General features: G+C 59.3%; 1 protein-coding gene across 1 annotated transcript; it reads left to right on the top strand.

Annotated features, from left to right (window-relative positions):
- Nucleotides 1–5,275: 5,275 nt before the first annotated feature.
- CLK3 (CDC like kinase 3) lies at nt 5,276–14,595 on the top strand. The gene is made up of 13 exons (XM_058846513.1): nt 5,276–5,433; nt 5,626–5,774; nt 7,939–8,146; nt 10,033–10,126; nt 10,395–10,461; nt 11,246–11,362; nt 11,624–11,790; nt 11,905–11,999; nt 12,770–12,899; nt 13,110–13,192; nt 13,524–13,603; nt 13,689–13,779; nt 14,201–14,595. The coding sequence occupies exons 2-13, from the start codon at nt 5,626–5,628 to the stop codon at nt 14,384–14,386; spliced, it is 1,467 nt and encodes a 488-aa protein (XP_058702496.1). The 5' UTR covers nt 5,276–5,433; the 3' UTR covers nt 14,387–14,595.
- The last annotated feature ends 92 nt before the right edge of the window (nt 14,596–14,687 follow it).

Here is a 14,687-nt window from a genome sequence, read left to right as displayed (position 1 = left end):
AGGCTCTGGCACGGCTTCGTCCCGGCCCTGTTCTCCTTAATCCCTCGCTCCAGTGCTGGAAGTGAAGCCAGCTCTGGGCACAGGGAGGATTTCTGCCAGCACAGCCGCACAGATGCCACCTCTGAAACTCAGGAACTAAATTCCAAAGGAACTTCACCCCCGTGATGTCCAGGAGTTGCTTCCCTGCTCCCTAAAGGCCGAGTGTGCAGGGATGTGCTCCTTCCAGGGAGCCCAAAACCCTGCGGCCATCCCTGCAAGGAGGAGCAAAACCCAGCTCATCACAGCCCAGGGACGAGGTTCCCTTCTTTCGGGACCGGGCTTGGCTTGTCTCAGCCCTCAGGGGCCGCTGCCGCTTTGAATCTGGCCCGGACACCCCAAATCCCCCCTCGCGGGTGCCCCCACTCCCCTGCGCACCCTCTGAGCCCCCACCGCAGCCCGGCTGATCGTGCCCGAGGTGTGGCGTTGAGAAGTGCCCGCTTTCCACGGCCCTTATCGCTGCCGGGGCGAGGCCGGCTTTGCTTTAGCCCCGGACTCGTGTCCGGCAGCCCGAGCTCGTGTCCCACCTGCTGTCTGCTCCATCCCCTGTCTGCTCCATCCCCTCTCTGCTCCATCCCCTGTCTGCTCCGTCCCCTCTCTGCTCCATCCTGTCTGCTCCATCCCCTGTCTGCTCCATCCTCTCTGCTCCCTCCCCTGTCTGCTCCCATCCCGTCTGCTCCATCCCCTGTCTGCTCCATCCCCTGTCTGCTCCGTCCCCTGTCTGCTCCATCCCCTGTCTGCTCCATCCCCTGTCTGCTCCATCTCCTGTCTGCTCCATCCCCTCTCTGCTCCATCCCCTGTCTGCTCCATCCCCTGTCTGCTCCATCCCCTCTCTGCTCCATCCCCTGTCTGCTCCATCCTGTCTGCTCCATCCTCTCTGCTCCATCCCCTGTCTGCTCCATCCCCTGTCTGCTCCATCCTGTCTGCTCCGTCCTGTCTGCTCCGTCCCGTCTGCTCCATCCCCTGTCTGCTCCATCCTGTCTGCTCCATCCCCTGTCTGCTCCATCTCCTGTCTGCTCCATCCTGTCTGCTCCATCCCCTGTCTGCTCCATCCCCTCTCTGCTCCGTCCCCTGTCTGCTCCATCCCCTGTCTGCTCCATCCCCTGTCTGCTCCATCCCCTGTCTGCTCCATCCCCTGTCTGCTCCATCTCCTGTCTGCTCCATCCTGTCTGCTCCATCCCCTGTCTGCTCCATCCCCTCTCTGCTCCATCCCCTGTCTGCTCCATCCTCTCTGCTCCATCCCCTGTCTGCTCCGTCCCCTGTCTGCTCCATCCCCTGTCTGCTCCATCCCCTGTCTGCTCCATCCCCTCTCTGCTCCATCCCCTCTCTGCTCCATCCTCTCTGCTCCATCCCCTGTCTGCTCCATCCCCTGTCTGCTCCATCCCCTCTCTGCTCCATCCCCTCTCTGCTCCATCCTGTCTGCTCCGTCCTCTGTCTGCTCCATCCCCTGTCTGCTCCATCCCCTGTCTGCTCCATCCTCTCTGCTCCATCCCCTGTCTGCTCCATCCCCTGTCTGCTCCATCCCTTGTCTGCTCCATCCCGTCTGCTCCATCCTGTCTGCTCCATCCCTTGTCTGCTCCATCCCCCGTCTGCTCCATCCTGTCTGCTCCATCTCCCGTCAGCTCCATCCCCTGTCTGCTCCGTCCCCTGTCTGCTCCATCCCCTATCTGCTCCATCCCCTGTCTGCTCCATCCCCTGTCTGCTCCATCCCCTGTCTGCTCCATCCCCTGTCTGCTCCATCCTGTCTGCTCCATCTCCTGTCTGCTCCATCCCCTCTCTGCTCCATCCCCTGTCTGCTCCATCCCCTGTCTGCTCCATCCTGTCTGCTCCATCCCCTGTCTGCTCCGTCCCCTGTCTGCTCCATCCCCTCTCTGCTCCATCCCCTGTCTGCTCCATCCTCTCTGCTCCATCCCCTGTCTGCTCCGTCCCCTGTCTGCTCCATCCCCTGTCTGCTCCATCCCCTGTCTGCTCCATCCCCTCTCTGCTCCATCCCCTCTCTGCTCCATCCTCTCTGCTCCATCCCCTGTCTGCTCCATCCCCTCTCTGCTCCATCCCCTCTCTGCTCCATCCTGTCTGCTCCGTCCTCTGTCTGCTCCATCCCCTGTCTGCTCCATCCCCTGTTTGCTCCATCCCCTGTCTGCTCCATCCCCTGTCTGCTCCATCTCCTGTCTGCTCCATCCCCTCTCTGCTCCATCTCCTGTCTGCTCCATCCCCTCTCTGCTCCATCCCCTCTCTGCTCCATCCCCTGTCTGCTCCATCCCCTGTTTGCTCCATCCCCTGTCTGCTCCATCCCCTGTCTGCTCCATCCTGTCTGCTCCATCCCCTCTCTGCTCCATCCCCTGTCTGCTCCATCCCCTCTCTGCTCCATCCCCTGTCTGCTCCGTCCCCTGTCTGCTCCATCCCGTCTGCTCCATCCCCTCTCTGCTCCATCCCCTCTCTGCTCCATCCTCTCTGCTCCATCCCCTGTCTGCTCCATCCCCTCTCTGCTCCATCCCCTGTCTGCTCCATCCCCTCTCTGCTCCATCCTGTCTGCTCCGTCCTCTGTCTGCTCCATCCCCTGTCTGCTCCATCCCCTGTCTGCTCCATCCCCTGTCTGCTCCATCCCCTGTCTGCTCCATCCCCTGTCTGCTCCATCCCCTGTCTGCTCCATCCCCTGTCTGCTCCATCCCCTGTCTGCTCCATCCCCTGTCTGCTCCATCCCCTGTCTGCTCCATCTCCTGTCTGCTCCATCCCCTGTCTGCTCCATCCCCTGTCTGCTCCATCCCCTGTCTGCTCCATCCCCTGTCTGCTCCATCCTCTCTGCTCCATCCCCTGTCTGCTCCGTCCCCTGTCTGCTCCATCCCGTCTGCTCCATCCCCTGTCTGCTCCATCCCCTGTCTGCTCCATCCCCTGTCTGCTCCATCCCCTGTCTGCTCCATCCCCTGTGTGCTCCATCCCCTGTCTGCTCCATCCCCTCTCTGCTCCATCCTGTCTGCTCCGTCCTCTGTCTGCTCCATCCCCTGTCTGCTCCATCCCCTGTTTGCTCCATCCCCTGTCTGCTCCATCCCCTCTCTGCTCCATCTCCTGTCTGCTCCATCCCCTGTCTGCTCCATCCCCTGTCTGCTCCATCCCCTCTCTGCTCCATCTCCTGTCTGCTCCATCCCCTCTCTGCTCCATCCCCTGTCTGCTCCATCCCCTCTCTGCTCCATCTCCTGTCTGCTCCATCCCCTCTCTGCTCCATCCCCTCTCTGCTCCATCCCCTCTCTGCTCCATCCCCTGTCTGCTCCATCCCCTGTCTGCTCCCATCCCCTGTCTGCTCCATCCCCTCTCTGCTCCATCCCCTCTCTGCTCCATCCCCTCTCTGCTCCATCCTCTGTCTGCTCCATCCTCTCTGCTCCATCCCCTGTCTGCTCCATCCCCTGTCTGCTCCATCCCCTGTCTGCTCCATCCTGTCTGCTCCATCCTGTCTGCTCCATCCTCTGTCTGCTCCATCCCCTGTCTGCTCCATCCCCTGTCTGCTCCATCCTCTGTCTGCTCCATCCCCTGTCTGCTCCATCCCCTCTCTGCTCCATCCCCTCTCTGCTCCATCCCCTCTCTGCTCCATCCTCTGTCTGCTCCATCCTCTCTGCTCCATCCCCTGTCTGCTCCATCCCCTGTCTGCTCCATCCCCTGTCTGCTCCATCCTGTCTGCTCCATCCTGTCTGCTCCATCCTCTGTCTGCTCCATCCCCTGTCTGCTCCATCCCCTGTCTGCTCCATCCTCTGTCTGCTCCATCCCCTGTCTGCTCCATCCTGTCTGCTCCATCCCCTGTCTGCTCCATCCCCTGTCTGCTCCATCCTCTGTCTGCTCCATCCCCTGTCTGCTCCATCCTCTGTCTGCACCCGGAATTTCACCTGCGGAGGAGCTGGGTGGGAAAATCACCCAACCGAGATCCCACCATAGTGGTGGCATCTCCTGTCCTTTCCACCGCAGCTGAGTGGAGCCGCGGGAACACGCCAATGTCACCTGCTGAGAAAGGTGTCCATCAGCATTTTTAACTGAGCGCTGCCCCTAATGAGGGCTTGATAAATAAATAAATAAATAAATAAATAAATAAATAAATAAAGGGGTTGGGAATGATCACATGCGTTGAGCTCTCTCTCCTGTCCATGGAGCACCACAACGAGGACCACGGCAGGGTCACCACGGCGAGGAAGGCCGTGGCGAGGGTTGTCACTGTGGGGTAATCACGGTGAGGATGACCACGGGGAGGAAGGCCTGCAGCGAGATAAGCCGTGCTGAGGAAGAGCACGGTGAGGCAGGTGAAGAAGACCGTGCTGAGGGAGAGGCCGGCCATGGTGAAGGCAGGCTCTGAGGAGGAAGGTCATGGTGAGGAAGGCTGTGTGGGAGGTGAGGATGGCCATGGAGAGGAAGGCTGTGGTGAGGACGGCCCTGACCACCCCGGCGGGCCAGAGCTCGGGGAGGAAGCCGTGCTGAGGGTGAGGATGGCGGTGAGGAAGGACCGGGTGACGCGGACTGCGGGCACCTAGAGCGCTACGGCTCCTCCCAGCCCCACTTCAAACCCAGCTCGTCCCTCCAGGGCGGGTTTAGCTCAGCCCCGGCCCCGGCCCCTGCCATCCGTCTGAGGCGGGATTAACCGTGGCCCGTCCCTCCGAGGGGGTTTAACCCCGGCCCGGCTTTCTGAGGCGGGTTTAACCCCGGCCCTTCCCTCCGAGGCGGGTTTAACTCCGTCCTGTCCCTCTGAGGCGGGATTAAATCCGTGCTGTTCGTCCGAGGCGGGTTTAACCCCGTGTCGTCCCTCTGAGGCGGGTTTAACCCCGGCCCGTCCCTCTGAGGAGGATTTAAGCTCGGCCCGTCCCTCTGAGGCTGGTTTAAACCCGGCCCGTCCCTCTGAGGCGGGTTTAACCCTGTGCCGTCCCTCTGAGGCGGGTTTAAGCTCGGCCGGTCGCTCTGAGGCGGGTTTAACCCCGGCCCGTCCCTCTGAGGCGGGTTTAAGCTCGGCCGGTCCCTCTGAGGCGGGTTTAACCCTGTGCCGTCCCTCTGAGGCGGGTTTAAGCTCGGCCGGTCCCTCTGAGGCTGGTTTAAACCCGGCCCGTCCCTCTGAGGCGGGTTTAACCCTGTGCCGTCCCTCTGAGGCGGGTTTAAGGCCGGCCCGTCCCTCTGAGGCGGGTTTAAGGCCGGCCCGTCCCTCTGAGGCGGGTTTAACCCCGGCCCGTCCCTCTGAGGCGGGTTTAAACTCGGCCCGTCCCTCTGAGGCGGGTTTAATCCCGGCCCGTCCCTCTGAGGCGGGTTTAACCCCGGCCCGTCCCTCTGGGGCGGGATTAACCCCGTCCGGGAAGCGGAAGCGGCGGCGCTGCGGGGCCGCAGGGGCCGGGCCGGGCCGGGCCGCACCCGCCGAGCGCGGCCGCAGTGGCGGCGGTGAGGCCGGAGGGGACACGGGAGGGGCCGGGCCGAGACACGAGGGTGGCGGGCGCGGAACGGGCGGGCCCGCGGGTAACGGCCCCACAACCCCCCGGCTCCGCGGGCACAGCGCTCCGGCAGTGCCCAGCCCCGGGCCGGCCGGCTCCCGGGGCCAGCGCTCTGAGCCCCGCCGTGTTCTTGTCCCCGCAGATGCATCACTGCAGGAGGTTCCGGTCCCCGGAGCAGGACGGCGAGCTGGGGCACCGGTGGAAGCGGCGGCGGTCGCGGAGCAGGGAGTACGAGGGCAGGCTGCGGTACCCGCCCCGCAGGGACCTCTCCCGGAGATCGCGATCCAGGAGGTGAGAGCGCTGCGGGCAGGGTTATCCCCGAAAAACCCCCGTGCTGAGCTCGGCTTCTGGCTGCAGATCAGCTTTAAGCCCCTAAATCCAGGGGATGGAAGTGAAGGGCTCACTTGTATGTGTGTGTATGTGTGCCTTCCCTGCCGCGCTCCAGTTCTTCCCAAAGCCACGGCTGTCGTATTAACGAGGGAACAGCCTGTCCTGGAATCACGTTTCCATGCTGCGGAGGCATTAAAGTCTTTCCTGCCAGCCCGCTTCTCTCTTACAGGATTAAAATCAGATTTAAAGCAACCACTCACCTCCCTCACCTCAGAAAGGATCCCAGCTAAAGGATCTGCCCGCTAACTGATCTCTCCTGCTTTGCTTCGGGATTTTACCTTTGATCCTCCCTTTGTTCAGCGTTTCCACAGGGACAATTAGGTGCTGGAAGCGGGATGAGGCCTCTGATAAAAGCAGGATTCTGGAACAGAGGCCGGAGCCGTGCGGCTGCAGTGGGCTGGAGGTGCTGTGGCTGTGTGGTTCCACTGGTTGGACTGGGCAGGTGCAGCTGAGCTCATCTTTAAATTCCTGAAATGCTCTCCAAATTAATTTCTCTCCCCAGCCTGGCTTTTGTTTACTTGATGGAGGTGGATTGTGAAATAGAGCTGGCACATGCAACGGGACTTTATTTTGTTTTTTGTGTTTTTTTCATCTGATGGGTAATTTGGAACAGATTTGGACGAAAGCAGGCTTTCGTTGGGTGAAAACAGCTTTGTCCCTTCAGTCTCAACATCTTTGAGGAGTCCTTCAGGTCATTATTTCTGCTTCCTGTGTCTGTGCAAAGCACAGCGAGGTGTGCCTGGGTCAGTGCTGGACAGAGCTGTGGGGTTGTGTTTTGGGTACTTGAGCAGTGACCACGGGCCTCAGCTGCCTCGGCACAGCCTGGAATTTTGTTCCACTCTGGGATGACCCCCCACCCACCTCCAGGTGTCCCATTAAGCTGAGCTTAATTAAGCCATAACCCATGAAGCAGAGCTGGTTGTTGACAGGGCAGAGAGGTGCAAGCAGCAGAAATTCCCATTTCCAGGCTGAAGGTCTTGGCTGGCAAAGCCGTTGCTGGGTGACGGCATCGACCTGGCCCGGAGCGTGCCCGGGGTTATCGCTGGGAAGCCAAAGCGCTGCTTTTATTTCAAATTGCAACATCTCCTACCTAATACACTGCTCCTTTCTCAGCGGGGTGTGAAGCCAACCTGCAGTGAGATCTGCTGGGGAAGGCGTTCTGGGGGCAGAAGCAGGGAGAGCTGCTCTCATCACTGATGTGCCCACAGCGTAGCCAGAACCTCAGGTGTGACACCCATGTGTCAGCACCATCACAGCTGAGCTTGCTCTGAGGTCTCCCAGCCCTTGCTGATGCAGAGTTTGGGAGGTTGATGCTCCAGGGGCAGGAGCTTGTGGCTTTTGCTGATGATCTGAGGTGCCCTGGGAGCTCATGTCCCCCCTGGGGTGACAGCCCTGCTGTTTGGTTAAGGACTCATGAGACACCTTCCCGAGGGCGGAGGAGCGGTGACAAACACCTGTGTACAGTGGCACAGGTGGCTCAGGGAGCACTGAGGGGTTGGAAGGGACCTTAAAAGCCACCCAGTGCCACCCCCTGCCACGGGCAGGGACATCTTCCACTAGTCCAGGGTGCTCCAAGCCCTGTCCAAGCTGGCCTTGGACACTGCCAGGGATGGGAGTCCACAACAAGGCAGGCAGCCCAGCTGGAGCTCTCAGAGGGTGGTTTTTGCCCAGCTCCTTAAAATGTGGGAATGCATCACTGTTTTACTCTCCAGAAGTTCTCCTCGGTGGTCAGAGTTAGAGGTGAAGCTCCTGCCGCAGGGAGCGGGAGCAGGAGGATTTCTCTGTGGTGACGGGACCCAAGGGAACAGAAGGGAGCTGTGTCAGGGGTGTTGGGGTGGACATTAGGGAAAAGTGGAATTTTCTCCAGAGGGTGAACCAGGCACTGAAGAAGCTGCCCAGGAGGCAGGGTGAGATTGGGGTGTCCCACGCAGGATTTGGGCCTCGGTGGTTCTCGAGTCCCGAAGCTGCGATTCCACGGCTGGGCTCCAGCCGGCTGTTCCAGCGTTGCCACATTTCAGCACTCTGGCTGCTGCCAGGCTTTAAGGGCGCTGTTTTTGTGCCGCAGCCATGAGAGGATGCCTTACCAGCGCCGATGCCGGCGGGACAGCGATGCCTACAGGTTCGAGGAGCGCAGCCCATCCTTCGGGGAGGAATATTACCCGGCACGCTCACGTAACTGGCGGCGCTCCCGGGGCAGGGAGCAGCACCGGCCCAAGAGATACCAGCACCACTGCCGGAGACGCAGGAGCAGGTCTTGTAGCAGTGCCTCCTCGGTGAGTAGCATCCACAGCGAGCTCAGGGTTTAACTGTTCTTGCCTCCTTCCAGCTCCGAGCGCTCTGGGTGAGTACCTCGAACCCCGTTTCTGTGTTTGTTGTCAAGTCCCGAATCTGTGTGGTGCTCAGCGGGGAGCGTTCGTAGCTGTTGGGTTTTGCCGGGCCAGCCCCTGTAGCCTTAATCCGTGAGGGAACTAAGCCGTGTTCTTTAGGGCCAGGGAAGGGATCAGGGAAAGCTTCCAGTGGCACTCACGTGACACTGACGAGGGAGAGCCTTGGCCCGGGGCCAGCCCTGCTCCCAGGGCTCCGTACGGCTCTGCTTCAGCCCTGGCCAGGGATTCGCTTCTGCCTGCGGCCGCTGCTGCTTCTGGGGTGGGGTTTGGTGTGCGGCATTCCTCGGTTTGGCTTCGGGCCTGGATCCCCTTCCAGGTGGGATCGCTCAGCCCGGCTCTCCAGAGCTGTTTTTTCTCAGAGAGGGTCCCACCTTCCGAGGGTACGCGTGTGTCCTCTTCGCCCGTTCCCACTTGGATCTCAGCTTCTTGCAAACTTCGCCCTGAGACGTAGTGTTCCTTCCAGGGATTAACTGGGAATGTTTGGAGCTGGGTGGGGGTGCTCCCAGGAGTGCCCTGGAAAAGTGGTGTGAGGTGCCAGACCCAGCACTTCAGCTCTTCCCTTCTGTAAGGAACACTCCCCTCCCACCTGAAATGTTACCCCGGCTGCATACCGGCTCTGATCCCGGCAGCTGGATAATCTGCATGGCTGGGAACTTCTGAGCTCCTCCTTTTGATTCCTTTCCAGCCCACCTTGGAATTTCGCTGTTGAGGGAGCCAGGGCTGTGCTGGAAGCACAAGGGGGTGTGTGGTGGTGACGCTGTGCCGGGTCTGGGCTGGCAGGAGCTCAGTCCTCTGACACCTCACAGCTGTCCCAGCTCTCCTCTCCACCTTCTCCTCTGTTTCAGCTGGTTTTTTGGGGAGAGTTCTGATCTTAGCTCATTATTTTGGACCTGCTCAGGGGGGGCAAGGGGCACAGAAGAGAAGCCTGCTAGAAATGTCAGGCGTGGAAATGTCAGAGTTTCCGTGAATTCCTTTGGCTGCAGGGATTGTAACTGTTTTGAAAGCGGACTAGAACGAAGTGAGGAATTAGGGCAGCTGGCTTTGTGGACCCCGGGTCCTTGCAGGAACGTTGGGCTGGTTTTCCAGTAGAAGCTTGCCAGTAGCAGGGGGTGAACATCACCTCAGGCCTCGCCTGAAGCATTCCCTGGGGATTGATTTACCTGTCCCGTTCCTAAAGCTCTCCCTGTTCCAGGAAGGCTGATGTGCCCCGGTGTGTGAGCAGCCAGCTGGGCACTTGCATTTAGCGTCGGCGTGGCAGCAAATTCCCCTTCTGCAGGGGAAGGGAGCAGGACACAGCTCTGGGCAGCTGCAGCTGCATTTCCTGAGGCACAAAGAGCAGGGTGCAGACAAGGGGGGAAACAAAAAACCTGCTACTGCGGCTTCTACTGGGCAGCCTGTCCAAACGGAGCGCTCGCCTGCGGAGAGGTGACGTTCTGCTGGCCGAGGCCTCCTTCTGCTGTGCCTCTGGCTGCATCCTCCGTGGCAAACAGAGGATTCCCGCTGCAGCTCCCCATCCTGGAAGAGCGGGGCCTGCCCCAGAGGCCGTAGCTTATGAGACAAGTTTTCTTGCCATACCTGTAGCTGTTGATGACTTTTCTGTTTTGAAGCTAGTTTTGTGTCTTGACGTGTCCCTTGCAATATCCCTATCGTTATATATGCTGTGTGCCTTATGAAATGCTGGGATCTGGAAAATCCACCCACCGGCGGCCCCGTCGTCTCTCCAACCTTTGAATGACCGCTCTGATTGCCGTCCCGGGGGGCGGTGAGTGCAGAGAAGCCAACAGAGCAGTAAGCGCAGCAGGAGCGTGGAAGATGACAAGGAAGGTCACCTGGTGTGCAGGATCGGCGATTGGCTTCAAGAGCGATGTACAGCCACCTTTCGTAAAACTTTACCTCTACTTTTACCCCCGGGTTAGCCCAGATCTCTCGTCCTGTACTGGAGGGGTCTCTAGTGTTTTATTTACTGACCAGTAACTTGCCTGAGGCAGAGCGTAGACACTTGAGTTTTAAAGAGTGTAGCAGCGAGAGACAGTTCTTTTGTTTGCTTTGACGTTTTGTTGGTGTGAAGTGGCAGGAGCCCGGCTCTGGCTGAGCCCCACCCCGGGCTCACACCCGCTCCTGTTCTCTCTCCTAGATGAAATCGTCGGCAGCCTTGGCGAAGGCACTTTTGGAAAAGTGGTGGAGTGCGTGGACCACGCCAGGTGGGCACCTCTCCCTGCATCTGTCCCACCTGGGCTCCGTGGGACCAAGTTTGTCACCTTCCACGTGTCACCACCTTCCTCAGAGCAAGGGGAAAGGGCCTGCCTCAATCCTCAGCCCAGAATTTCCAGGCTGGTGTGTTGAGGGAAGCAGGGGGTTGCAGAATAGAATCATGAAATATCCTCAGCTGGAAGGGACCCACATGAGTCATCCAAGTGCAGCTCCTGGCCCTGCACAACACCCCAGCAGTCCCACCCTGTGCATCCCTGAGAGTGTTCTCCTGGAGCTCTGGCAGCCTCAGGACCGTGCCCCTTCCCTGGGGAGCCTGGGCAGCGCACACCACTCTCTGGGGAAGAGCTTCTCCCTGATATCCAGCTCTTCCCTGGTACCCAGCCTGACTTTCACAGCCCCAGCCATGGAAGGTTGTGCTGCAGTGAGTTCCTGCTGAGGGGTGGCCCCTGTGACCTCCTAATCTGCCAGGGCACTTCTCCATTCTCTCCTTTAACCTTTACATTTGACCCCTGTGCCCTTCTGACCTCTTGTCTGGGCTCAGTTTGCTGCAGGGGAGGTGGCCCTGGAGTCACAGGGAGCTGAGGGACTGCTGTGTCCCTTGGCAGTGACCAGCAGTGACCTTTCACTGCCAGCTAGCCACTGCCCAAGCAGCATCAATGGCTGGCAGAGCTTTGTGAGGCCAAGTGGTGCCTGGAGTAATGGCTTGTGCCTGTCCCCGTGGGCTGAGCACACAGGGTTTTTTTCTCTGACTCCATCCTGTCTCCTTCCTTCCAGAGGCAAATCACAGGTGGCACTGAAAATCATAAAGAACGTTGGGAAATACCGAGAGGCTGCCAGGCTGGAAATCAATGTCCTGAAGAAAATCAAAGAGAAGGACAAGGAGAACAAGTTGTAAGTTCCCAGTGCCACATCCTTGCACGCAAAGCAGCACGGGGCTGAGGATGTGGTGAGGGGGAAGTGGCCCTGTTCCTCTACTGCCTCATCCCATGGGAACTGGGGGAGCTCTCTCCAGAGGTGGCTGAGTGAAGCAGGAAGTATCTCCCTGGGTTGCTGTGCTCCTGAGCCAGCTCCTCAAGTGGCCAGGAACACGGGAATGGCTGTGCTGGGCATCCCTGGAGGGTGGTTAACCCCTGCCTGTCTCTCCCTGCGCAGCCTGTGCGTCCTGATGTCGGACTGGTTCAACTTCCACGGCCACATGTGCATTGCCTTTGAACTCCTGGGCAAGAACACGTTCGAGTTCCTCAAAGAGAACAACTTCCAGCCGTACCCCCTGCCGCAGATCCGGCACATGGCCTACCAGCTCTGCCATGCCCTGAGATGTGAGTGAGCCCAAACGGGCTGGGAGGAGCTGCCCTGGCACTGGGCTGGCCAAAGCTGTGCAGGTGCTTCTCTCTGGTTCTTAGAGAGGCTGTTGTTCTCCTCCCTGTGCGCAGTTCTCCACGACAACCAGCTGACTCACACCGACCTCAAGCCAGAAAACATCCTGTTTGTAAACTCGGATTTTGACACTCTGTACAACGAGAACAAGGTGAGGTGTGTCCCAAGGAGCTCTGGCTGTGTCAGGAATAGGCTGCTTTTCCCTCCCTGCACAAATTCCCTGCTCTGTCCAGGCCTTCGGAGCCTGCAAAGTGGGAACAAACTGGAAGTCAGGCCTCTTCTTCCTGCTATGCCTTCCAAAATCCTTAAGGCAGCCCAGAGTGTTCAGGGATTTTCTGTAACACTGCTCTGGGATGTTCAGAGCTCAACAGCTCCATCCCAGTCAGGAGCTGTGGCCCAGCACTCTGGGGGCTCCTCAGAGCTCCATCCCAGTGAGGAGGTGCAGCCCAGCACTCAGAGATCCATCCCAGTGAGGAGCTGCAGCCCAGCACTCAGAGCTCTCTCCCAGTGAGGAGGTGCAGCCCAGCACTCAGAGCTCAGAGCTCCATCCCAGTGAGGAGGTGCAGCCCAGCACTCAGAGCTCTCTCCCAGTGAGGAGCTGCAGCCCAGCACTCAGAGCTCAGAGCTCCATCCCAGGGAGGAGCTGCAGCCCAGCACTCCTAAGAGCTCAGAGCTCCATTCCAGCGAGGAGGTGCAGCCCAGCACTCAGAGCTCAGAGCTCCATCTGAGTGAGGAGGTGCAGCCCAGCGCTCAGAGCTCCATCCCAGTGAGGAGCTGCAGCCCAGCACTCAGAGCTCGGAGCTCCATCCCAGTGAGGAGCTGCAGCCCAGCACTCAGAGCTCGGAGCTCCATCCCAGTGAGGAGCTGCAGCCCAGCACTCCAGGGCTCCTCTCCCAGCCTGGCTCTGTGCTTTTCCTGCAGAGCTGTGAGCAGAAATCCATCCGGAACACGAGCATCCGTGTGGCCGACTTCGGCAGCGCCACCTTCGACCACGAGCACCACACCACCATCGTGGCCACCCGGCATTACCGGCCCCCTGAAGTCATTCTGGGTGAGAACTGCACCTTTTGGGGAGTCTCAGGGTGGGGCACAACTGGAGCAGCTGCCCCAGGGTGACGCTGGCTAGAGAAAAACCTGCTTGGGAGCGCTCCAGCTCTTGTACAGATAATGTCTAGCTCTGAGTGGAATCCCTGTGGTTTCAACAGGGAGAAATGTGTTGGGGTTTGTTGGGAGCACGGAGTTAATTTAGTTTTCTTTGCAGAGCTGGGCTGGGCACAGCCATGTGATGTTTGGAGCACTGGCTGCATTCTGTTTGAGTATTACCGTGGCTTCACACTCTTCCAGGTAGGATTCTTGTTCCCTGAGAGCCTTTCTTGTCCAAAAGGGCCCAGAATTAGGTGAAGGGGAGGGAAACACATATCAGGCACTAAGAATGAGAAGCTGAGTGTGAAAATGAGCCCTGGAAAAAGGCTGGTTTGAGGAGTGCCTTGCTGGAAGGACAGAGTCCAGATCACTTCTGGGTTATTTCTATTCTCTGAAGAAAGGGAAAAGTAAAACGTGAGAAGCTGGATAGGAGCTGGTGGAATCCTTTCTCCCTGTCCCTGCAGAGCTGACAAACCTTTTGTTATCAGCTCCCCAAGCTCTGACTAACCCACCGCTGCTCTGCTCCTTGCAGACCCATGAGAACCGTGAGCATCTTGTCATGATGGAAAAAATCCTGGGGCCACTGCCGTCTCACATGGTCCACAGAACTCGGTAAGAGCCTGGTCCCGAGCTCAGCCCAGGCACCATCACTGGGATGGGAGGGAGATCCTGCCTGATCCCCACCTTCCCCGTGCAGGAAGCAGAAATACTTCCACAATGGTAACCTGGTGTGGGATGAGAACACGTCCGATGGCAGATACGTCCAGGAGAACTGCAAGCCCCTACGGGTAGGTGCTGCTCCCTTCCCTGGGCTCTGGGGCTCAGGAATGGGAATTCCCATTGTAACTGCTTGCCAGGGAGCCCCAGCTCTCATCTGCAGTGATCCTGGTCTGCTTAGGCAGCCCTGGGGGATGCTGTATTTGGGATGGGAAGCAGTTCTGGGGGATGCTGTATTTGGGATGCGAAGCAAGCCTGGGGGATGCTGTATTTGGGATGGGAGGCAGCCCTGACCCAGGGTTCCAGAGTCCCTGTGGATCTCAGGGCGGTGGCTGTGCTGTATTTGGGATGGGAGGTGATGGGAGGCTGCCCTGGCCCAGGGTTCCAGAGTCCCTGTGGATCTCAGGGCGGTGGCTGTGCTGTATTTGGGACGGGAGGCACTCCTGGGGCTGGCTCCCTGTCCCCTGGCTGAGTGTCCCCTGTCCCTTGCAGACGTACATGCTGCACGACTCGCTGGAGCACGCTCAGCTCTTTGACCTGATGAGGAGGATGCTGGAATTCGACCCCTCGCAGCGGATCACGTTCTCAGAGGCCCTCCTGCACCCCTTCTTTGCTGGGCTCTCGGCAGAGGAGCGGATGCTGTGCGGGCGCGGCGCCAGCCGGGACTTGAGCAGATGACGGCCGGGATCCCTCGGGATGGATCCCTCGGGATGGATCCCTCTGGCCTCTGCAGCTCGGCCCCGCTCTCCTCCCTGAGTCCGCAGGGGCTGGGGCACTGCCACAAGGACCCTGGGGAGGGGAAGGGGAAGGAAAGCTCCATTGGAAAGCACAGATTTGTCTATTTATATGTTGTAAAGTTAAAATAAAGTGTTTCTTATTGTTTGATACTTCCCTCGTAGGTGGGTGTAGGGGTGCCTTGGCCCAGCTTCGCCTCTTCTGCAAAGAGGGAAATGGTGAAAATTCACCTGGAATCAGGCAG

Source organism: Poecile atricapillus, chromosome 11, assembly GCF_030490865.1.
Source record: "Poecile atricapillus isolate bPoeAtr1 chromosome 11, bPoeAtr1.hap1, whole genome shotgun sequence".
Lineage (NCBI taxonomy): Eukaryota > Metazoa > Chordata > Aves > Passeriformes > Paridae > Poecile > Poecile atricapillus.
Note: the sequence above shows the minus strand (reverse complement) of the source record. Positions and strands in the feature narration are given on the sequence as shown.

Bases quoted from the DNA above. Each gene is read 5' to 3' on its own strand.
- CLK3 (XM_058846513.1), top strand. From the start codon at position 5,626: ATGCATCACTGCAGGAGGTTCCGGTCCCCGGAGCAGGACGGCGAGCTG. The intron at 8,147-10,032 runs GTGAGTAGCATC...CGGTGAGTGCAG, and splicing joins CTTGTAGCAGTGCCTCCTCG to AGAAGCCAACAGAGCAGTAA. The intron at 10,462-11,245 runs GTGGGCACCTCT...CCTTCCTTCCAG, and splicing joins GAGTGCGTGGACCACGCCAG to AGGCAAATCACAGGTGGCAC.